The sequence below is a fragment of the Crotalus tigris genome, unplaced genomic scaffold, assembly GCF_016545835.1.
Source record: "Crotalus tigris isolate CLP2741 ecotype Arizona unplaced genomic scaffold, ASM1654583v1 scf7180000017939.2460400, whole genome shotgun sequence".
Lineage (NCBI taxonomy): Eukaryota > Metazoa > Chordata > Lepidosauria > Squamata > Viperidae > Crotalus > Crotalus tigris.
The window spans coordinates 179317-204687 of NW_024096731.1; the positions used below are offsets into that span (position 1 = coordinate 179317).

The window sequence follows — 25371 nt, forward strand, 5'->3', positions numbered from 1 at the left end:
GGGGACTGGCAGTACGATTCTGACTTACCAACCATCTCTAGGAGGTATGTGCATTATCCAATGCTAATTAATACAATAATATTATGTTTTAATTATTGCTTTGACTTGGAATAGATTTATAGGAAAGATGCAGCTTGGCTGCTCTTTTAAATGCAGAGAGTGGGGATCAAGCTCAGTTTCTGAAAATGTGCATTTCATAACCCTTCCCTATATGCCCATAAATGATATTCTGAAAGCCAAGAATCTCCAGAAGGCCTTTTTATCCTGATCTGTAAGTCTTGACAGGTTCATTATGGAAGAAGAAACACCTCAAATGGGCAGACTCGAAGATTAACACTTTAAATCCTGTTCCTCTTTAGTCTCGTTCACACATCTCACCTGCAGAAGCTGGCAGTTCTGAAGAGCTAGTTTTCATTTAAACTAGAGCTGGGCTGTATAGATTGGTCTATGACTTTGCATGTCCAGAAGAAGCCCGAGAATTGTAAACATCTTAAAAAATGAACCAGATATTTGTTCTCTGGCTTCTGTCTAAATGAAGCGGCTGCTCATGGGGGAAAAAGCCAATAGTTACTTTTGAGTGTAGAATTTGTCATTTACTCATAAGCGCAGGTAAGTGTGACAAAATGAATTCAGTCTTCCCACCTGTTTCTTTACAAAGATACAGCTTGATCTGAGGAACAACATAATGCCACTAAAACACCTGGCCATGAAGTTATTTGATGACCTCCCACCATTTCCAGCACACAGCATGGAAAAAACAATATCTGCCCTTAGAGTCAGTTCTGAAGACCACTGAATTGGCTGTGCGTGTGATTGTGTGTCTAAGGGAGGAGATACAGATGACTGAGACTTCCTAAGCTTTTTTGACATCTGAAATGGAAAGAACTTTTGTACACAGTAATGTAAAAAGAAATGTCTTTAATGATGTCCAGGATCTATGACTTAAGGTGAGTCGCAGGTAAGGGTGGCCTCTCACTGCTTGCTTTTCTATCTGAATCCTGTTGGAGAACCTTGGACAATTTTCTCCACCAGTCAAATAAAATCCCATCTTTATCAATTCAAAGAAATGGAATGTTGAAACAAGCATTCCATTAACACTGTGCACCAGTGATGTTGTAGGAGATTTTGTCACCCGGTTGTTAAGAACTGCATGTTGCCTTTCCCTCCTTCATTTATACACAAACACAGGATTGTTATTTAACCTCCTGTTCCTCTTATGTGCACTTTCACTTTGCTTTTTTAAATATATTTTTGAAAATTTCTTGGTATCTGTCAAGTTGATGAATTTAAAAGCCTACTAAAAGCTAACCTCTTCACCTTGACATGCTCAAACCAATTTTTCACTTCTACCTCCCCTTTTCTATCTAGACATGAAAGAAAGGGCTCTGAATATTTTATGTGCAGGGTATAATTACTAAAGGCACAAGAATCAGGTTTTTTTTTTTTTTGCCTTTGTCAGTTGGCAAACTGTGTCAGCTAATGTTTATGCTGCATTTTAGTTTTAGTGTTAGCCTGCCCTTTATTATATATATTTACTCTGTGCATGTATGTGTTTTCTCTTAATTTCTCATTTGTGTAATCTTGTGTTCATTTTGTCATGCTTTTGCACCAGTTTGATTTTTTTTCCCTTGAGCAAGGAAAAAAAAAGTACACATTTTCAGATGCATTTCCCCTGATACACCTACTTGGCAACAGTTACATTTTTTTTCTCTTAATCTAATGCATTTTTTAATCTTCTTTTCCAAGACTGCACACAGTTTGCTGTGCACTGTTGCTAAACATATCAATGTTTGCACACATATATTTTAACCTGAGAACTGATTTGAAAAATCCAGAAAAATGCTAATGACAATTTTCCAAGGTGGTTTTTGGTTGGTTGCTTTTAAATCATATTTGAGCTGTCGCTTAAGGGGAATTAAGTGTAATAAAAGGCTTAGGATAATTCATCTCTTTTCCTACCATACTTTAGTAAGAGACCTCATTCCTGAAGGCAAAATCCAAGAAGCAGAAAGAAAGTGGATGGGCACCACAACTGGCCTAAGGGCTACAGATTATCTACTTCTCCCTTATAGCAATGTGGAGGAAAGAAGGCTGGAACAACAACTTAGTTTGAAGTGGTGATGTCACTAAGTCTTGCTTGAAGCCAAGACATCATCTGATTGAATCTACTGCCTTGAATCTACTGCCTAAGCCAGAGGTAGGCAACCTTGGCTCTTTTATGACTTCTGGACTTCAACTCCCTGGCCTAAGCAGAAGTTCATGGTGATGTTGTCTTGAGCTAGGAAGCCTTGTGCACAAAATCAGACTAGAACTGGGACCAGAAATGGTGTGTACAGTTTAATCCATATTCAGTTGCATGTTTGCATAGATTCCTTTAGAACATAGAATAATAGAGTTGGAAGGGAACTTGGAGTCTTCTAGTCCAGTGGTTCTCAACCTTTTTAATGCCATGACCCCCCAACCAGTCGTAAGTCGAGAACTACTCAACCGGTCGAGGACTACTCAACTGGTGCAGCACCGTTTGCAGAATGGGACTTTTGGTGGGCTCAGCAGGGCAGAGACAGCCTGGACAATTCCTATTGGCTTTTGAAAGCTAATAGAATTAGACTCTATTCAAAAGAGTCTATTCTATTGGCTTTCAAAAGCCAATAGAATAAAAGGGAGTAGCACAGCTAAGGAAAAGGGGGAAAAATGGCAGACTGCGTTGTTTGGCGACCCCCGTGAAATGATCGTTCGACCCCAAATAGGGTCCCGACCCACAGGTTGAGAACCACTGTTCTAGTCCAACCCCCTGCTCAAGCTGGAGGCCCTATATTATTTCAGACAAATGGTAGTCCAGTCCCTTTTTGAAAGCCTTCAGTGATGGAGCACCCACAACTTCTGAAGGCAAACTATTCCATTGGTTAATTGCTCTTACCTTAGTTCTAGGTAGTTTAGTTAACTGCTTATTAAACACACTGTAATTGCTTTCAGTCAGACACTCATTTGACACTCATTTATTCTCAGGCACAGACTTAACTTTCAGTGCCTTTGGTTCTGGATAAGATCAATTATTCAGTTTTCAGATAAATCTGAAAATACAATGCATGGCTAAGAAAAAAAAATATTTGAATTGTCACATTTCATATAGGCTTATGCATCGGCCAACTAGGGTTGGCTACAACTTTGTGTCAAGTGACGTTTTGTTAGTAAACCGCATTTTGCAGCCTAGCAATGCACAGAAAGGTCCATCATCCCATTTTCTAACAGGCATTTCACAGGAAGAGATGGGAGGGGAGGAGGAGAGTATGTAATCACTTTTATTATTACTGTTTGTTTGCTTGTTTGTTGTTGTTTATTGGCTGTGACTCCATTTGAAAAGAACATGGTACCATTTGAACCCACATCATGCAGGAAAAGGTAGCAGGCAAGTTACAAACAAAATTTACATTCACAAAGTCTCTACTTGAAGTCACCTTCTGGTTGATTTGGAAGGTGCTGCATGCATTCGAGAGAGGGGGGAAGAAAAGGAGAGCTTTCCCCCCCTTATTAGAAAATGCCCACCTAATTACATGTTCTGCTCTGTTTATTACATAAGTGGAGTGTGAAAACAAGCATGGTTTAAAAAGACATTGACTGAAAGATGTTGCCGACTGAGCACATAGAACGGGAATCGCAGTTAACACAGAGTCAAACGTATACAGAGGTAACAGGATCAGATATAAGTAGGACATTACATTCAGTTCACAACAACAGATTCCTAATGATTGATTCTAATGTTCTAAGAGCCTGTTTGGAAGAATGCATTAAACGTCGTTGGAGTGCTGTTTCTTGGTAGAAAGTTAGGGCAGATGGAAACAAAGCTAACATATTGTCCTGGAAACAGAGATGGAAATTCCCAAAGTGATATAGCACACAATCTAAGGTTTTGCTTCCTGTTTGTTTCTTTGTTTCAAACATAGAATAGCATTGTGATTTAATATTGCAGTCTGATTTTATATGGCTTTCTCTAAGGATAAATGCAAATTCATGAAGCTCCACTGCCAAACTTAGCTGATCCCTTGGCTTCTCCCAACCCCTAAAGGAATTAATACACTGCTTTATTTATATTTAGATAAACAGAGATGTAGGGGAGACAACACAGAAATGAGGGCACTGTCCAAACTTGTGTAATCAATGAAAAGCATTTGTACCTGAGATAGAACTTATCATGATGGAATTTCAAAACCAAAATAAATGTTGAAAAATGTTATGTATTCCGGAGGAACAAAAAGATATGCAGAATCTAAGGAAAGAATCACGCTTCTCTTTGGTCTTCTTAATGACTGGCTGGGTGTTAGACGTCAGCGTTTCCAGAAATGGTCCCAACATTTATACCAATTAAAAGGTGAGATCCCAGGGACTTTGTTGATCTTTCTTTTCAAGGTAGAAAGTGCCCATTATAATTGTGTTCACACAACTACAGTCACATTGAGGGAGACAACCCCTCAAAACTGGCATTGCTTTCAGTTATAAACCACACATTCAGCAGTCCAGGGTCTGTTTTCTCGGTTCAGATTGTATGGGATGGAAGAAATACATTTTTTAAAAAATGAAAAACTTTTTTTAAAAAATAAAAGCCTTGCATGCTAAAAAGTAGCACATCGGACAAATGATATTTTTTTCCTGATTTCCTTATTTTTGATATGCCGATGGTGAATAAGTTAATATAGGAAAACACTGAAACTAGACCTATTTAATGCTTGAAGTAGAACAGTCCTGAAAGGTTCCCATCCTATAATTTTGTTGTAGCTTGTCTCTAAGCCTACTGTAACAGAGCTAATTTAAGAGAAATACATTAGCTCAGCTTTCTTTTCCAATCCTATTTTTTTTTCCCCAGTGATCTACCATGCATTTATTTGTTTTAAAAAAGAATATGGCTTTAAATCCTATTGGACTCAAGATAAAATCATAACTAATATTCACTATATTTCAGCAGGGACAAGCTGATCTGTTTCAGAAGCTCCAAAATGAACTCAAATCAAAGCAGTTTCAAAACACTAGTATATGGATAGGAATTATAGCTGGTTGTCACAGGTTTGATTTTTAAACTATAATAAAATAATATATTTCTTATGTTAATGAAGGATGAAACCAACCCTTAGACCAGGGGTCTTCAAACTTGGCCCTTTCATGACTTGTGGATTTCAACTCCTAGAATTTCTCAGCCAGGCATGCTGACTGAGGAATTCTGGGAGTTGAAATCCACAAGTCATAAAAGGGCCAAGTTTGGAGACCTCTGCCTTAGACAAATTGGATTTTGCAACAGGCAAAACTGATTGCATCTGGCAAGGACTGACTGATTTTAATCCAAATACACAGATGAGCATAGCTGGAGAAGACCTGGATTGCACCAATACAATAGAAGATGGTGACTTTTTCCAACACAAAGCAATGTTCCCAGCTGCCTGAAATTACATGAACTAGTCAAATCTCATACTGTTTGGGTAATCATGTAAGAATTTGGTGATGACTCATGGGAATTCATCATCTTTGAAAGCAAATTTGCCCATCTCACTGATTGCTGCTGTGTTTAAATTGTTCTTTTTATTTTTTTTATTTAATTTAGAAAATGGAAGAGTTGTATAGATGAATGGCCAGGCATTGAAGAACAGCAATCAAATATTCATTTGCTATGAAATTTAGCCTTGGCAAGGCAATTAAAATTCTAAGCATGGAGGAAAAGCAGGGATATCTGATCCAAGTCAGCCCTACTTCCTCTACCTCCAATCTGATCTTAACGACAGGGAAGATCTGAATTGAATCTTGCTGAATGTGATTTGCACAGCCAAGAACCCTGATTGGGCATATCTGCTGATCATAGAGTGCATTTGATTGTGGTCATAGGAATATGGCTTGAGTTTTCCTTTATATCATCCTCATCAAGATGGCAAAGTTGGATGTGTGTGTGTGAAAGGAATAGGGATTAGACATCAATGTCTGTCCATGCTTAGGCTTTCTGAATGCCTGGATACATTTTTAAAAAAAAAAAACAACCAAGGGCACATGCTCACTCACAAGTTTAAATGGATTTAAAGGTAACTTTTGAGAACTGTAGTTCTGGGTAAGAAGAGTACACCAGGAAGCTAATCAGAAACTCTTTTTTCATCTTTGCAAAATTTCATTTTCTAAGATTCTTGTGGGGAGCTCAGATCAGTTAAAATAGTACATGGAAAGATGCTGCTTGTATTCATACTAAAGATAAAACTTCAGCAGTCTGAGCCTTCAACTAAATCTGAGAAGGAAGAAGAAGGAAATAAAGTCGGGTAACTGCTTTGTGCCAGCCTGGAAAAATAGGAAAAGATGCTGAATTTGGAAATTGCTGGCTGAACTGAGAAGCATGAAGCAATGCAGCTGTCACTTGATAATCCCCCATCTGAGTATATTAAGAATCCATTGAAATTAAGAGATGGCTGCATAATTTTGGGCAGATCACCTCATTGTCATGAAGGCATCTATTGAGCCTTTCCTTTTAATGGGATGAGGTTGCTGGGCCCAAAGGGTTAGATTGTTTCAATGATCCTTTGAAGAATTACTCTGTAGGAATAAAAATTATGTGGGTCCCAATTGCTTTGAAAAGCTGGTAAGGAATGTGTCATTCTTGACCTTAGGATTCGTAGCCCTAGAATGTTGTTCTCTATAATGGTAGCTGCATTGTATGTATTTGTGCTCCTGTCGATAACACTGGGCTTTTTAAAAATGTTTTTTGTAATGGTTTCTATAAACTACCTGTTAAAACTTGTAATGGAAAATGTTATAAGTTTTCAAACTGTGTTCTGGAGTTCTATGAGAATGTAATAGTTTCTAACACTAAAGGCAAAATAAAATAAAATAAAATAAAAAAACAAAATTTGAATGCAACCATTTTTCCGTCACCAGAACCTTGTTTCCTTATCTGGATTTCTAGATTTATTTATTTATTTTTTTAAAAAAACTAATAGTTTTTAAAGTTAAATTTTGTTTAAGTAACACAGCCTGAAAAAGGTAGAAAACCCCTATTGTAAGTGACTGAGGAAATATCTAAATGAAAAATTTATTTCCCCAACCAAGTCACTGATAGAACTACAACTAAGTGGGACTAATTCTTAATTCAGAATTCCATGAGTTGTAATGTCAACACATATAAAGGATTTGGAAAAACTGTTAAGGAAATTCTGCCCAAATGTTTCCCATCTTGGAAATTGACTTCTCTTTTCACAAGATTGCAGATTAAAAGAAAACAGTACAATGATCTCTTCCCCTTCCCCTTTTGGGAATGCTGTGCTCAACCTTGTAATGTCAATAATGAATATCTTTATAATTTAAAATAAAAGTGTTTCAATATGGCTACATCATTCATCACTTAAGCACATTATTTCCTGACAAAATTTGCTGGGATGATTCCCCACTATGCTTTATTATTGACATCAGGAAGACTCAAAATATGTTTTGAGCATTCATGCTTTCTTTAAAACCCATTAATAAGCTGTATTATTCACTTTGTTTATTGCCATACGTAGCCCATTATGCAATGTAGCAATAGCACTTAGCAATAGCACTTAGACTTATATATCGTTTCACAGTGCTTTACAGCCCTTTCTAAGTGGTTTACAGAGCCCCCAACAATCTGGGTCCTCATAATGTTACTTTGGCTAATGGGGGGGGGTGTAGGAAATTAGTAGAAGGCTCCCCCAAACCAAATATTTCACTTTGGGACACCAAGAGACTCCCAGATATGTTTGCTTTTTTTTTTTGCTTTTTTTTTTAGTTAAAAATAAACATATACGGAAAGGGTTTTTTAAAAATGTAATAATACATTTCTTCTATCTGATATACATTTCCCACATCTGTCTTCCCTACATAGGCTGTAGTCATACAGCCATATCAACAAAAAGTGACACTATCATATCATGCTGCAGATCATGTGGTCCTGCTCTGATTCCCATTCTAAAGTAGACATAACAGTCTTTCCCCACTGGGTGTAGGCCAGATATAGGGACACACCAAGAAAACCTTGAGGAAACTATTCAGAAATGATTACAACAAACTGTGCAAAAACAGGGAAAGGATTAAGCTGAATCCTCCCTGATTCCTAGGATATAATAAGGAGGGAAGGAAAGAACATAATCAGGATTGTAAGACACTGTTATAATAGCTAAGTGATTCTCTATTTCTGCCTCTTTAAGAAGCACGGACTTCGGTTCCCAGAATTCTCCAGCCATCATGCTGCTGGAGAATTCTAGGATTTGAAGTCCACACATCTTAAAGTTGCTGAGTTTGGGAAACATTGCAAGAATCTATTTCAGTTGATAATTTTCTACTCAAACTCTAAAGTGGTTCCCTGATCACATCAGCTTCAAGGGGCTAATATTGGTCTTTCCAGTTCTGATCGTGGGCAGGATTACTGACAGTTGACTTGATGCCAAAACCACTAGAGAACAGAAGCAATGCAGAGAAATATTTTGCAGTTCTGCCAAATCTGGGCTACAAACATCCAGATGATCATGAGATAGCACCGAACTGTATAGACAAATATTCTTAATTAAAAAGTAAGGATCTGAATTTGGGATTGTAAAAAAATAAAATAAAAATAGATATAATATTGCTGAACTACTAACCTATAGCCATTCCCTAATTTTGAACCAAGCTTTATCTACTTTATCTACTTAGTTTCAGTAAGTGGCTATCAGATATAAAACAAGGATTTTTATTACTATGGGCAGCCTAAGTATGTAAAAGATATCTGATATAAGCCAATGCAAATTGGACTCTCTGAAACAGTATTAACCATTGTTGTCATTTACTTACTTTTCTTCTCTTTGGATGGAAGTTTATGTGTTGTATATATACAATAATAGTATAACTAATATGTTTATCTGGAATATGTTTGCTTCTCTGTAACTGGTGACATGGAATATTAGCCTACAAATTGATCCCAGGTTTTAAACTGTTAAAGGACTTTTTTTTTTTTTTTTAGGATTAGTTCAAACTTCAATGAAGAAGCTTTTAACACCTCTAAGAAGCTATGCCTCTCATAACTCACTTTAGTAGCTAACACCCTATGCTAAAATAAAAAAGAGAGGACTTTAACAGGATAACTCTACCTGCCTGTTAACTAGAGCTTGCATAGAGTTACCAGCTGTCCAACAAAAGAAGGACATTAATTCCTTTTTGTCTTTCTGCGTTCAATGTCCTCTATCCAACAGGCATAGCCTTAAAAGAAAATATTGGCTTTTTAACTATCTAACAGGCTTTCTCTGCCTGTTGTTTTTGTTGTTTTTCAGTCACTAAGTTGTATCTGACTCTTTATGATCCCGTGGACCATAGCATGCCAACCCCCCCCCATCCTCCAGTGTCTCCCAGTTTGCCGAAATTCATATTCACTATGTCAATGACACTATCTAACCATCTCATCCTCTGCTGTCACCTTATCTTTCTCAACCTCTGGGTCTTTTCCAATGAGTTCTCTCTTCTCATTAGATGGCCAAAGTATTTGAGCTTCAGCACCTGTTCTTCCAAGAACAGTTTCTCTAATAAGTGCTAACCAGTTAACAAGCACAGTTTTATGACCTTAGTTTGTTAATTGCCTCCTGGGCTTGTGCTGCTTCTTAAATTGTCAAGATCTTAATCAGTTACTTGCTGAACATTTTTGCCTCTTAATGGGCTGTAGCCCATTTTGGGGATTGGAAGAAAGGGTGTTCCTGATGCTGAGAAAGGTGATTTTATATACATGTAAGGGAAAGTCTTTTTTGTTTTTTGGCAGCTTATCACTGCACTAATTCTTTTTTTGTGGATGCTAAGAAAATAAAAGTTAATCTGTCTTCCTTTCCCGCTTTTCCAATTATCTGTTCTTTCCCTTCCTTTCCAATTATCAGTGTCTTCCTTCATCTGTTCAGATATCTGGTAACCCTAGCTTTGTGGTGTTTTGTGTTTGATGTCAAAAAGTAATTTTGAACCTGCAGAAGCTTGGACACTCTACTTGCCTATGACATCTTAAACCAGATTATTTTTTTCCCCAGGATTATGTAAATGCCCTTTTAGCGCTGGGTGGCCTCACCTCCTCTCTTCATCAAAATTACAAAAGGGGCCTCTTGCTGGAGATGTGTGTAATGTCACAACCCAGGATCAGGTGCAGGACTTGAAGTGGGTCAGCACAATGCTAATTCCTTCAGACTGACTGAAAGGATCCCTTCCTGTGAATGTTGCCAACTTTTAGAGTTGAACCCAAAGCCGTTCATGGTCCTACTAGGAGCATGCTAAAAGGCGAAAGCAAGCTGTAGGAAGTGAAAACAGCTTTTAGATTTAAAATGGATTCCTTTTTGTTATGGCTATTCTCACAGTAAAAGTGGGTTGCCAAAAATGATTTTGAGAGGTTTGATTCTTTGAAAAAGTACAGGTGGGCCTGTCTATCCCACATACACTTGGAGCAGAAAATATTTCTGACTATTCTCTTCCATAAAATGTGTATACATCGCTTGCCATATAAACTACTGATTTTTTTCATGTAGAAGATCAAGACAAAGCTGAATAGTCACCCATGTTGTGATTAAAAAGGTTATTTGATGGAGATGGATATTTCTCTCGGAGTGGTATTTTGGAGAATATTCAATTTTTCTTTCTGAAGTCACAACCACCCCCTTGCCAGATGCTCTGCCTTCTCTCTCTCTTCCTATCTGATTCTGGCTTCTACTTCTACTTCAGTTTTCTGAACTTAAGCTCATAAGATGATTAGAAGAGATATCATACTAATTGGGACACTGATCAATAGTTGCCCCCCCCCCGTGACAATAGGAGGGGCAACAAATTAAATTGAGACTGAGGATGATGCATCACGGAGAAATAGCATTAATGACCCCAGACAATCAGGAATCAAAACATAATATGTGTGTAAGAGAAAGTGACAGAAAAAAAAAAAGATATTTGGCAGTCTTATATCTTAAGGTATGTGATGATGTCCCTGAGGGCAAACAAAACCATGAAGTACAGGGAGAATAAAAAAGAAAGGAAAGGAAAGGAAAATACATAGGCAAACATTTTGATAGGCCTCACAAAAATTACAGCTAGTCCTCGTTAGCAACCCGCAATTGGGACCGGCAATTCTGTTGTTAAGCAAAGTGGTTGTTAAGTAAACCTGCAACTGTGCTTACAATCTTCCTTCAGCTTTCTTTTGCTTTACAAACTTGCAAAGACCACAGGTGCAAGGATTGATTGCAAAGTTATTTTTTCACGGCTGTAATTGTGATTGCTCACTAAACAAGGCAGTCACTAAACGAGGACTACTTGTACTGAAACAGGGTTTTATTTTTTCAGAGACTGTCGGAACTAAAAAAAACGACTATCTTCGCTCTTCTCTCTCTCTCTCTCTCTCTCTCTCTCTCTCTCTCTCTCTCTCTCTCTCTCTCTCTCCTATGCTGTGATGGGGACAGCCTAATTCCTTGTTAGACCGAACTCTTCCTGGGCTGGGAGAAGCAACCTATAGCTCACTTTTTGGCTGGAAGAGGCAAACCAAAAGTGCCCCTCTCCCTTTCTCTGTTTAAGGTAACACCTGCCCTTTTGTTTAAAAACACATGTAAAACTATGGCTTTAGAATAATAATAATAAGAAGAAGAAGAATAAAAAGTTGTGTAGACCGCAGCTCATTAATCTTTTCCATCCCTTTAGAGGCATCGTCTAGAAGTGAGGATGTACCAAATCAGGAATGGAAGGGAGGGGGGAGGGCTCAAGGGAATGGCTGGGGACTGGAGCAGAGCATGGGAAGGGAAGGGGGCGTGAGAGGTGGTGGTAAGTCTAAATTCCCCATTGGTCACAATGAGAAATCCATTGCTTTACTGTCCATGGACAGGCTGGCAGTCTGTCGCAGTTTACTTCTTAAACATATCCTGGAGCGGACCTGGCAGGTATTTAATAACGGTGTCTAGAATGCTTTCCTCTTCCTCCTCATCCTCGTCTCCACAGCCCGGTGGGATGGCCTTCTTTGGGCGCGTCAGGCTGCCTTCTGCATTTGCTTCCAGAGCGGCTTGGGCCTCTGCTTCTCTTTCCTCCTTCTTCTTAATGCCATACTGCAAAAAAGGGCAGAGAGAGAGAGAGAGGGAGAAAGAAAAGGAGGCTTGAGTAATGGATGGAAACTAATCAAGAAGAGAACTAATCTAGAAATAAGGAGAAATTTTCTGACAGAACAATTCATCAGTGGAACAGCTTGCCTTCAGAAGTGATGGGTGCTCCATCCATGGAGATTTTTCAAGAAGAGATTGGACAGTCATTTGTCTGAAATGGTATAGGGTCTCCTGCTTGAGCAGCGGGTTGGACTAGAAGATCTCCAAGGTCTTTTCCAACTCTGTTATTCTATTATAATCAGAAATGATATCTGACGAATGTCAATATTTGCTTTAGGGCAGATGACATCATGCCAGAACCCATTCTGGCCAATGCTGCACTCAGCCTTTAAGTAAAATAATATTTTTAAATGTCAGGCCAGGTGGTGAATGATAAAGTTGAGGAAAGAAGGGCTAATTTCTCCTAAAGCAAAGAAACATTACAGACCAGCTAAACCCTTAGACCAGGGGTGGGCAACCTTGGCTGTTTTATGACTCGTGGACTTCAACTCCCAGAATTCCTGAGCCAGCCATGTCTGGCTCAAGAATTCTGGGAGTTGAAGTCCATGAATCATAAAAGAGCCAAGGTTGCCTACCCCTGCCTTAGACTCTCCTGCTCTGCTGCATAAAAAAAAGAAACAGAGAATGCATCTTTAAATTCCATGGTACTTACAAACCCAAAATTGAGCCCAACATTTTTGTTGTTAAGCAAGACAGTTGTTAACTGAGTTTTGTGAATGAATCACTACAGTTGTTACATTAGTAACATAGTTGTTAAATGAATCCAGCTTCCCCATTGACTTTGCTTGTCAGAAGGTCACAAAAGGGGATCACGTGACCCAGAGATACACTGCAACTATCATAAATATGAGTCAGTGGCCAAGCGTCTGAATTTTGATCATGTGACCATGGAGATGCTGCAACAGTCATAAGTGTGAAAAACAGTCATAAGTCTCTTTTTTTCAGTGCCGTGTAATTTTGAACAGTCGCTGCACGAATGGTTGTAAGTTAAGGACTACCTGTAATGTTTGGAGGGCCTATGCAATTATACCCATAGTTTTCCTGCGCTACAGCATGGAGAATGACTCTCTTCCATTTTAGAAAGGAGGTTGAGGCAGTACAATTTGGAAACAAAGCTGAGTGTTACCAACAATTTTCACTTTAAATGAGGCAGTTGAAATTTTCAGACCCGGTTGGTGTAGGCCTTCATATCCTTTCTCCCCAGCATTGCCCATTTGCTTGTCATGATTTGCCCTGGATTAGGGTAACAGCAATAGCAACAGCACTCAGACTTATACTCCACCCCATAGTGTTTTATAGCACTCTCTGAGTGCTTTGCAATGCCAGCACAATCTGGGTCTTCATTTTACCGACCTTGGAAGGACGGAAGGCTGAGTCAACCTTGAGCCCCATCAGGATCGAACTGCAGGCTGTGGGCAGAGTTAGCCTGCTGTACTGCATTCTAAGCACTGTGCCTCCAGGGCAGTGAGTATGGGATAAATTAATTGTCCCAGGAACCAGCACAGGCTTTTCCCAATTCGGGGGAGGCTTCAAATGATATCTGACTATGGTATTTTTCTCCCCCAAGAACCATGTGGGTGCCAGGAGCACCTACAAGAGCTGGTGTTTTCACCTCCACAACAGCCAAAAGCATATTGTGAGCTGCAAACACCACCTTTTAAATAAATGTGTGCAACTCTGAGATCATCTTGTCCCAGCCAGGGTGGTCATTCCAATCCATGGAACTCCATCATGAAAATGGAATATGGATAAAATGCTTAAATCTCATTTTAGAAATCCCAGAATAAAGAGTTCTGAGTTAAAAAAAACAACACAAAACAAAAATCCTATCACATCTCCTGCCTTCCACTTTGATTCTTATGTACTGACTCTGTCTTGAAAATATCCTGCGGCAATGAGGTGTCATTTCAATTATGCAGCATTAACGATGCACTTCACAAGCAAAATGACTTAGAGAGGTCAGATCATCTTCTATGAAATTACTCATCTGTTGGATCTAAAAGTAATTGCTTCGCCTGAATGGTCCCCACACCTTTTCTTGGTTTTGCATTCTAATTAAACCACTCTACGGAAATCATGATAAAACTCAATATACACATGCAAAAAGATAATTGGTGAGGGGTACATTCTTTAGGCTAGCAAAACATGTGATGTGAATAAGTGAAAACCTAAAAAGAAATTAAATGGGATTTTAAACAGATTAAAGGATTATTTCAGGACAAACTTTTTAGCAATCCTCCTGGTTTGGATATGTAAAATGCAGATGTTCTTTCGATGGCTTATTTTTTAAAGAAAAAAGATCTATTAAATCAAATCAAAGTGATTAGCAGTCCTACTGATAATTCACCTCCATGAGTTAGCAGATAAACAAAGGTATACCTTTCCCAGGGAAGAATATACACCCAGCAAGGCCCCAAGAAACTCCTTGATACTTTTTATAGTAACTAATCCATGCAGCCACTTGATTTAAAGGCCCATTGCTACAAAGTTCAGCAATCAGCATTATGATTGCAACAGCTTTAACTACTTCCTTTGACATTAGTCAGATTTTATTCTAATACTGCCATAGGATTGCATCATCTTTTCATGCAGATCCTGGATGGAAAGAAATAACCTTAGTAGTTGCTTCCATTGCTTCCTATGAGAATTTAACTTTCCCTGAGTCATAAAAAACCAATGTTCTCTAGATAGCTTAGGCTAGGGGTAGGCAACCTTGGCTCTTTTATGACTTGTAGACTTCAACTCCCAGAATTCCTGAGCCAATTCCTGAGCCAACTCCCAGAATTCCTGAGCCACAGGCTATAGTTTCCACAAGTTCTCCTCATTAATTGCTGGTTGGAGTTGATTGGAGTTGAAGTCCAAAATTTGGAGGACCTCATGTGGCCTATTGCATATATAATGTTACTCAATCAAAAAAACAATATACAATATACCCTAACCACACTCTAATATCTCTTGGATTACTTTCTCTAAAACTCTACCATCCTTCTTCATCTGCAAAATGATATTACGTTGACCAGTCTAAAGTACAGGACATGTTGCATTTTGTCACTTGAATGTGGAAACTTTCCTTCCATTAAAATAGTAGGTATGTGAGGCAAGAGGGATCCAGTTTTGAAATGCAGTCAATATGGGCAAAGAGTCAGAATCAGTCTAAAGCCCATGGTCCTAACCTAACCTAATTCAGACCTCTCTTGCCCTAAATGTTAGATAGGTGGATAGAAGAGAGATACAGCTGGAGATGATGGAGATGGAAATAAGAGAGATAGAGATAGAAATAGAGGTAGAGGTAGAGGCAGAGATAGAGGTAGAGGTAGAGATGATACTGCATTTAGCATGGCTCCAAGAAACATTCCAAAGAGTTGAAACTGCTTTGCAAAAGTTAATTGTAATTAAAAAAAACTGTCAATAAAAAATACTGTAACTGCACTGAAGTTGAAGGCTTCTAGTCTAGCAGGAGACCCTTTATCAATCCAGACAAGTGGCTGCCCAGTCTCTTCTTAAAAGCCTCCAGTGATGGAGCATCCACAACTTCTGAAGGCAAGCTGTTCCACTGGTTAATTATCCTCATGGTTAGGAAATTTATCCTTAGTTTAGGTTGCTTCTCTCCTTGATTAGTTTCCATCCATTATTTCTTGTCTTGCCTTCTGGTGCTTTGGAAAATAGGTTGATCCCCTCTTCTTTGTGACCGCCCCTCAAATATTGGAACACTTCAATCATGTCCCCCCTAGTCCTTCTTTTCTCTAAACTGGCCATTCCCAAATCCTGCAACTGTTCTTTGTATGTTTTACCCTCCAGGCTCCTAATCATTGTTGATAAATACTTCAGGTTGTTCCCATACATGGGACCTAAATGTCATAATTTTGGTTGTGCAGGTTGGGTCCCTAGAGATATTGGTGGGGATGTATTGCAGTAAATAGCTTTTATTCAATGAGGGCTGGAGGCAGATTTTAAAAAGCTATTAAGGAAGTCCTCCCTCACTCCGTCCTCCTTTATATCAGCATTAATATTCATTTCTGGACCTTAGGGACAGATAAGAGAAATAAACGAGTGATAATAACAAGACAAAAAGAAAAAAGAAAGAAATCTAGGAGGTGCCACTGCCTTGGCAGATGCCAGCCATCCTGATCCTTAATGCCTTGGCAGATGCCAGCCATCCTGATCCTTAATGCCAGTCTTGCTTTACCGCACACCAATCTCTCTGTAATATTATTTTTAGGCTATCATAAATCCAATCGACACCTTTATAAAAACATCCCAGGCAGAAAAGGTATCATACATTGAGGGTCACTGAATCCCCAGCTGCTGTTTGTTTCCATAATTAATTCACCCAAGAAAAGAAGACAGAGATGAACCATAATTATGCAGAAGAAAACGAGAGGAAGCAAAAGGAATAATTAATGACTATACATAATGAATTTTATTCTGAATATTTGCCTGTGGTTATTTTGAGGACAAAACAGGGAGAGAGGATCTCAGAGGTCTCTTCTTGTTTTTGCTTGAAATGCCTATACGAACGCTTGCCAGCCTCTGAAACATAATTGAAAGTTGGGTGGAAGTATTTTTAGAGCAGTTGAAAAGTTTGGTCTCTGTTTTTTGAAGCCTAAGGGTCTTGTCTTCATTTTGTTCATATTTGTGACACCTTGGGACTTCTGTCTTTATTGGCTTAAAAATAAGAGATATCTGTCAATTTCATTTCTCATTGCTTCTCAATAATTCAACTGGCCTTTTCTCCAACGCAGAGAAAAAAAAAACCCTTTTTTCTACCAAAAAGGCCATGATACAGCATCTGTCAACTTCTGACAGAATCCCTTCCTGCTGGTTCTTTCTCACTTGCTTGGGCCCTGGCCAAAATAACAATGAAAAGAAATATCTGTGTCAGCCTTTAAGTCAAGATACAGGCATAGTATGGATTCCAGAGAGACTTTATACTATGAAAAAAATAACAGATTTTCAAAAGTCTGACCAAGTTTCTCTCTGCCCCATTTTATACTAAACATAATCAAGGCAGAGTAATTTTGAGTTTCTTTCTCACATTCTCTTCTTTCTTTCTTTCTTTCTTTCTTTCTTTCTTTCTTTCTTTCTTTCTTTCTTTCTTTCTTTCTCAAACACACACACAGACAGACAGACAGACACACACACACACACACACACACACAGAGAGAGAGAGAGAGAGAGAGAGAGAGAGAGAGAGAGAGAGAGAGAGAGAGAGAATTGTTCATCTTTTCCCCAACTGCCCTTTCATGCTCTCATATTTGGTTCTACTGGTGGTTATAAAGGTCTAAAGGTAAATGGTGATCCCATCCAGCATCTGATCAAGGAACTGAATTGAATAGGTCTAGTCTAACTAAGAGAAGAACTAGAGGTGACATGATAGCAATCTGCCAATATTAAGGGCTGTAACAAAGAAGAGGAGTCCACCTATTCTCCAAAGCACCTGAAGCAGAACAAGAAGAGAAATGGATAGAAACTAATCAAAGAGAGAACCAACCTAGAACTAAGGAGGAATTTCCTGACAGTGAGAACAATTAATCAGTAGAAAGAATTGCCTCAAGAAGTTGTACATGTTCCATCCCTGGAGTTTTTAAAGAAAAGTTTAGTCAGCTGTTCGTCTGAAATGGAATAAGGTCTCCTACTTAGGGGGTTGGACTAGAAGACCTCCAAGGAGCCTTCCAACTCCGTTATTCTGTATTCTATATTCCATATCTCATAACCTTCTTCTCTAAAAGGTTGCTAACAATGTTCTAGGGACTCCTGAACAGGCAGAACCAAGCTCAAACAAGAGTCTGTAATGCTTTATTTTTCAGAATTTTAATGTCATGGCTGTCTCTGAAGCTATTTGAATGCCTTGAGCCATGGTTAGGTTAGGGTTAACTAGGCATGACACATTTCCTGCAATTCTTCCAGGAATGGGGAGATTTTAAAACAATTTGTCCTCTTGGTAAACAGAAAAGAGAAAGAAACACAAGAAGTGAAGTGTACCAGGTCTTGTTTGCTTTCCTAGAAATGTTAGACCTTTTAAAGGTTATTTGGAGTGATATTACTTTAGTACAATTAAGCACCCAAGATGCTCCATTAATTTACATTAGGCATCTGTTTTGGGGTGGGCTGTTTACCAGGTGTGAAGAGCTCAATTTCCCTTCTCATAAGCTCATTCATTATCCCCTTCATTAGCTTATGAACAGGATTTGCAATAGGAACACGGGCATGAGGCCCATACAGATTGCCTTGGCAACAACGTAGAGATGAGTCAACAAATTGGCCATCTTGCTCGTGCCATGAAGTTGGGGTGCTGAAGCTGCAAATGAAATATACCCTCCTGCCCTCTGAGAGAAGAAGGGAGAGGAAAGGACAGCTGATGCAGAGAATGAAATCCCTGGAACATTTGCATTGTTTTGATGCTCTGTTGGCACCTCTTTGGCATTCTGGGTAGAATTTCCCTTGCCAATACTGGCCATGTTCCCATTTCTGCACTCCTCTCAGGCCATCCACTTTTCTTTATCTTCAAACATCCATGATATTAGTGTATCACAATATCATTCAACCTGGCACAGCCAATAGGAATCTTGGGCATTTGCCTATAGGGCAAAAGACAGTAAACAGAAGAAAAAGAAGAGGAATATCAAGAAGAACATTGAACCATAATATTTTTTTTTAGAAAATGCCTAGAAAAAAAAGTCACTTAAAATGTAAGTACCATATTTTCTGGCGTATAAGATGACTTTCTAAAGCGTGGAAATCGGCGCCGAAGTCGGGGGTCATCTTATATACCAGAAATTATGGTAGTTTCCGGCGTATAAGATGACTTTCTAGGCATGGAAATCGGTGCCGAAGTCAGGGGTCGTCTTATATGCCGAGTCGCCTTATACTCCGGAAAATACGGTACTTTTCCATGAACTACATGTTATATACATAATCATATACATATGATTTTTTTCCTGGCAATAGAGATGATGATCCTAATTACACAGTTTTAATAACAACACAGTAGGTCCAATAATGCATTGCTATGATACTCCCCCCCCCCCACACACACACTTTTCCCCCTCAAAGTAGAAGAATTTGGGAAATAGCTATTGCTAGTGAGGTTGTTTGAGTGGAAGAGTTGAAAAGCTCAACACAGAATAACAGATATTCTAGGATTGAGCCAACTCAAGATGAAACCCCCATTTATGCAGGAGAACGACTTTGAGCAAATTGCTGACTCTTAACTTCCCTCACAGGATTGTGAAAAGGAGATATAATTAATACACTTGGGAAGAAAAACAGAACATAAATGTAATGGTCAAATAACATAGCATTTCCCAAGAATGTACGCAATGGGTAGGACTGTCCAGTTAATAGCAGCTTCCATGACTTCTTCTTACCTAAAAGAAAGACAAGAGGGGAAGGACCACCCATTTCTAGCTTGATACTCAAGTTCAGCATAAAACCTGCTATTGAAGAATAAAAGACACAACTTTCATTCATCTGAGGATTTGTGCAACTTTCACTCATCTAAGCATTTGTGCACAGGGGTTGAGAAGCCAAAGGCATAGCTTTACAATAAGACAGGGGACTGTTCTCAGCACATAAATCAGGAGTCTCTTTGGAAAGATTTGGAAACAAATTAGGTACATGAAGAGACAGCAGATGTCTATACAATTGTTTATCTACATTTTCTCCAGTTTTTGGCTTAAGGCCTCAAAGGAAACCATTATAGACACATAACTTAATAGTATAAAACAGTAAGTTGAGTTATTGGATTCCACTTCATATATGGCTTGGTCTCTCCCCAGTCACCCTAACCTCTCTGTTCATATCAGGAGTATCAGCTGGTTGTCCCCCATATTCAGGAGATGTTAGGAAACTGCCAGCAAGGCAAGGAGGAAGGAATCAAGCAGGGAATTAGCCTTGAGTTGCTGTGCAGCTGTGCACCCCTCCCCCCCAAGTTCCATGGAATCTTATCTCTCTGTTCCCATAAGAAGGTAAGCAATCTGGAGAAATTCCTGTATTATAGGTAGAAGTGCAATAAATTAGTTAACTTGAATTTTACGCATGTGGATCTGGTTGCTTGTTCCAGACAGGAGGTTAGATGGGCTGAAGCCTAGAAACATTGTTTTCCAGCGATGGAGCTGGCCATTTGAAATGATCTCCAACTGATGATTCATTTGTCTCTAACACTGTCTACCTTCCAGAAAAAAAAAAAAAAACGGAATATGGAGTCTTTCCAGAAAGCTATTGGGATTTGATGCCATATAGTTTGTCTGGGCTGGATCTGTCTTAAGCTTTTTACACTGATATATTGATATGTGTTTCATATCTTATTGCTCACTGAGGGTCTTTGTTGGCAGCAGCATACAGAGGGGTCAAAGCTTCCTTTCAGCCTTGAGCAGCTTCTTCATTGTTCCTAAGATTGCAGGCTTTCGATGCAATTTTAAAAGCTTTCTTCATGTCGCTTTGAATTCAGTGGCACTTATGTACAAGCCAGCAGGCTGTGTTAGAAATGATAAATAATTAAGGCACTTAACTGCTAACTGGCAGAAGCTTGCTAAGAGAAGTTAGGGAGTTAAAACTTAGTTGCAAAGGTCTGTGATAACTGCTCTGTAAAGAATCAGAAAACATAGGAACCTCAGGGATGCTAAAATAAATAGAAGACAGAAACTAAAGGAAGTGAAAAGGTATTTGCTGTTAGAAGTGTTGGAGCTAGTGGAATAAGGGTGTATGGACAGAGAGGGTTTTATGCTAAGAAAGAAATGAAATCCAGAGTTAGGAAAAATATAAAAAAAAATGATGCCACAAGTGCAAAACATATGGGGGAGGAGTAGAGAAAGGAAAGAATGGAAGGTCTAGCCAGGCTCAAGGCAATTATCAGGAAAAAGGGAAATAGACTAAAAGTAAGCAACTCAAAAGAGATAAGGGAATAAGAGAATGAACTGGATGGCTGTTTATCTCTTTGGAATAAGGAGGTCTAGCCACGATTAAGCAAGATTAAAGGAAAAGATACACGTTTTTCTTCCTATAGCACAGTGACGGCGAACCTTTTAGAGACCGAGTGCCCAAACTGCAATCCAAAATCCACTTATGCATCGTTGGGTACCGGGTGCGTGTGGCCCATTGGCTGGGTGTGGCCCATTGGCTGGGTGTGGCCAACTGGGGGGGGGTATGGCCCATTGGGTGGGCATGGCTCCGGTGGTAACGGCAGACTGGGTGGGACTAAAAAGTTCAATCAATCAATTCCAACTTTGCAAGATCTTTTTTTTCCCGCAAGAAGTTGAAATTGACTGATTGATTGAAACCCCCCCCCTTTTTTTTTGCACACAGCAGCGGAGGCCTAAAGCGAAAAGGTTTTATATAACCCAGCTGAAGGCCTAGGACTGGGGCAACGGCGTGCGTGTCCACAGAGAGGGCTCTGAGTGCCGCCTCTGGCACCCATGCCATAGGCTCACCACCACTGCTATAGCACTCCGCCCATCTGGTGCTCTAGAGCAGGGCTTTTCAACCTTTTCACAGATTGTACCACTTTTAGGACATGACAATATTTGAGTACCACCAGTGCTTAGCAAGGTGTCAAAAACTTGATGATTAAAAAAGGGGGGGAGGATTTTAGGTTTTACTGATTAGATACATTTGTTGTTATAGAAATGGCTAGCTTATAATATTATGGAAAAGTAAAAAGTTGGGGTTCAATGTTAATGCTTCCTCCTACTGCAACAGAGAAAGTCTGTTCTTTTCCCCTTCTCCCCCTCACTTTCCCCCCTTTTTCCTCCCCACTGTGTCCTACTATTTGCTTTTGTAGTTTTGTATTTTATTGTATAATCTAATAAAATATTACAAACTGCAGAAAAAAAGGACTAGCTTTAATTTCTTCAGTGGCTGTTCCTTTGCTGAATCACTTTCCCTTTGTACTGACAAATGCATGATGAATTTATCCATGTTTATTAATATGCACTATTACCAGCTAGCTCAGGGGTCTTCAAACTTGGCACTTTTAAGACTGGTTGAGGAATTCTGGGAGTTGAAGTCCACAGGTCTTAAAGTTTGCTAAGTTTGTAGACCCCTGAGCTAGCTGGTCAGCCCTTTTTCCTCTCTCCTTCTCCTCTTCTTCCTCCCTGCCTTCTGAGCTCTCTGTCCACAGTGTAGTAAGAATGTACCTCCCCCCCATCCCTTTAAAGACACAGGAATCAAGTGCAAAGCAAGAAAGGCTCACAAAAGCCTCCCAGAATAAAGAAACACATAAACTCCGGGTTTTTTCTTGTTACAAGTCACAATGTTGCAATCCGAGACTGAAAGGCTCCGACAATTGCAAAAAAACTTTAGCCTTAAATTAAGTCTGTTTACCTTCAAAGAAAACTTTCTAAAAGCCATAGACAGACTCAAAATAAAGGGGTAAAACTAATTACATTTATTTAAAGGGATTAAACCTATGGAAGTCAACACTTTGGACCCATTGCTAGCCTAAAATACAGACTAAAATATTCCAATAACCAAAGCACACAAACTGAGCCTCTGAATTACAAAATGCTGTAAAAACTGCACAAAAATCCTTATGGTAACTAAATCAAGCTGCCAGCTGATCCAGAACTAAATAAACCTACCTCCTTTCCAACATGCTCATCTCCTGGCTTTTCATTTCATCAGCACTGATTGCATTCTCCTGGCTGGAGAAAACAAACTAAGGGAGCTTTTCTTCCAGCAACAGCTGCTGTTTCTTCTCTGTCTCTTTTTTCTCCCTGCCTGCTGAGCTCTCCTTCCACAGCTTCTTCTCCGTCCCCTTCTCTTTCCCTGTTGTCTGCCAAAACCACCTCCTTTTATATCCTCTCCTCTCCTCCCCCCTTTTTCTTCAGTTCACCTCTAGCTCCATGCTGCTTCCAGAAGTGACAATCAGCTGGAACCAATCAGTTGGAACCCTGCCGAGCCCTGACAGTCCTGCAGCTCCAGCTGCCTCTCCCTCAGGCTTAGGTCGCTTCAGCTCATTCCCCTCTTTCTAAGTCTCTAGGACCGTCAGGTACCACCTGCCATGTGCCAAAGTACCACAGGTGGTATGCATACCACCTGTTGAAAAGCCCTGCTCTAGAGGACAAAGAGAGTGACCTTGATGGACAGGAGAAAAAGTAGAAGCTCATTATCCCTCAAGATAATGGTCAAATAAAAGAAGATTAAGTATGAGGCAGGAAGGCATCTTCAGTAAATGTTGCAGACATGAGTCTCCCTAGTTCTCATGAAAATAAGGGGAAGGAGATGGAACGTGCACTCAAATTTGCAAGATTCTGGTTCTACAATTTTACAATAAAAGTAGTAATGACCTACCTGGCATTCAGATTCCTAGTCTGAACTATCCTGAAGGGCTGAAAGGTGCCCACTATCTGCAGCTAAGGGGAGGAGGGACAGCCCAGAGTGCAAAGAAATGAGGAATTTCTTTTGGCAACACTTGGCCACATACACAGAGAGAAACTGGCAGATGTTCACTAGAAAGGAAGACGCCTGTTGGATTGATCAGGGAAGAATCAAGGCTTGAAGAGCAAGAGTAGAAGTAGGCCTGATCAGGCAGACCAGGGTTGAAAAGATGTGACCCAGAAGGAGAGTTCAAGCCCTGCCCAAGCTGAGGAATTCAAGGAAAACCCTGACATTAGACTTTTGCAGACCCAGCCATTGATTTGGGACATTATTCAGAAGAGCTGGCTTTTTAAAATACATACCCGATCCCAATGGTGGAATTCAAATGTGTGAACAACCAGTTCTCTGTATGGATGCCCCTTCCAGAAGTCTATTCTGGGCCTGGGCAACAAAAAATTAGTTACCGGTTCTGCTGAAGTGGTGCGAACTGGCTGAATCCCACCACTGTCCTATCCCTTTATAACTTCTAGTGGTATGAGAAGGAGGTGCTAATTCATGGCATGTTTCCTCTGCAGGACAAAACAAAAATTCATCTCATTTATTCCTATGCCTGTGTGATAATGTCTCCATTTCTGTATCACTATTATTTTATTTATTACAGGTAGTAAAGCTATTCTGAGAGGCCAAGAGGATGATTTGAAAAAAGGGCACTTTACTGGATATACAAATGCGATTTTTCAAATTTCTGGTCTAGCTTACAACTCTAGGATTCCTAGGCAATCTCTCATCCAACTACTAATGAGCTTTAACCTTGTTTCATACACAAATAAGTCAATAGCCACTGTGCATACAAGTCAGAAGTAAACTCTAGTGAAATATACATGAGTAATTTCTCTACATGTCATCTGCTATGAGCTTCTCTTGTGTGCTGGTAGTGGTTCTTCTTCAGGATCTGAAATAATTTGGACTAAGCTGTAGGAGAAGCAGTAGAGCCGAAGCAGTTCATACTATACATCAGGGGTCTTCAAAGTTGGCCCTTTTATGACTTGTGGACTTCAACTCCCAGAATTCCTCAGCCAGGCATGCAGGCTGAGGAATTCTGGGAGTTGAAGTCCACAAGTCATAAAAGGGCCAAGTTTGAAGGCCCATGCTATACATGCTGAAAGACTGTTTTCAACCACACTTCCCTACTAGCCCTTTATAGCAGATGCTCCAATGGAATTAAGGCTAACAAGCCCAATATAATATTTAGAGGGCATCTAATTTTCAGAGCTGAAGTCCACTCATCTTACGTTGCTAAGTTTTGAGAAACCCTAAGTTAGAGTCACCTTATCCAGACTGCAAAATTCCAAGCAACTATCAGAGGGGAGTAAACAGTTATTAATAATCCTAACATTTTACTGAGGTTTTTCAGCCCTGATCTTATATTACTTGGATGTGTGGAATTACCATATGCTATCTGCTCCTTCCCTTCTGACTATCTTTTGTTTTTCAACTGTTCTTAGATCTTTCTAAGGGATATTCCTTTAAGCCAAAACTCTGGTTAGAGGGGCATTTCCAATTTATGTTTATTCATTCCACTTTTGAATCAAAAATCAACCTGAAATCTTTGATGGCTTCATCTGTCTGATGCATCCTGGCATTAACTTGGATGTTTAACTATTCAGAAATGGTCTAGGAGTATTCAGAAAGATAATTAAGTTCAAATAGGAAATAATATGGGGAAAAAATTCTTGGAAAATTAATCTCTTATTCTGAAGTAAAAGCAGTTATTGCTCTGGATCAGAATTGCAGAGTCAATTATTTCCTTAATCATGCTTTCTCCCCAAACTGCAGCATATATCCATCATATTCCCTTGAACAGAAAAGTCATAGAGGATACATTATGATTTTAAATATTGATTTGGAACATCAGCTAAGAGCTAATATGCTCCATACCAGAAAT

The 25371-nt window shown here is 39.4% G+C and overlaps 1 protein-coding gene across 1 annotated transcript in view; it reads right to left on the reverse strand.

Moving 5' to 3' along the window:
• Positions 1–3281: 3281 nt before the first annotated feature.
• The window catches only part of CPLX1 (complexin 1), a 181106-nt gene continuing 159016 nt past the window's right edge, over positions 3282–25371 (reverse strand). The window contains exon 4 of the mRNA XM_039344787.1: positions 3282–12056. Within this exon, the coding sequence (XP_039200721.1) occupies positions 11859–12056 (198 nt within the window). The 3' untranslated portion in view covers positions 3282–11858. The remainder of the gene's footprint in view (positions 12057–25371) is intronic.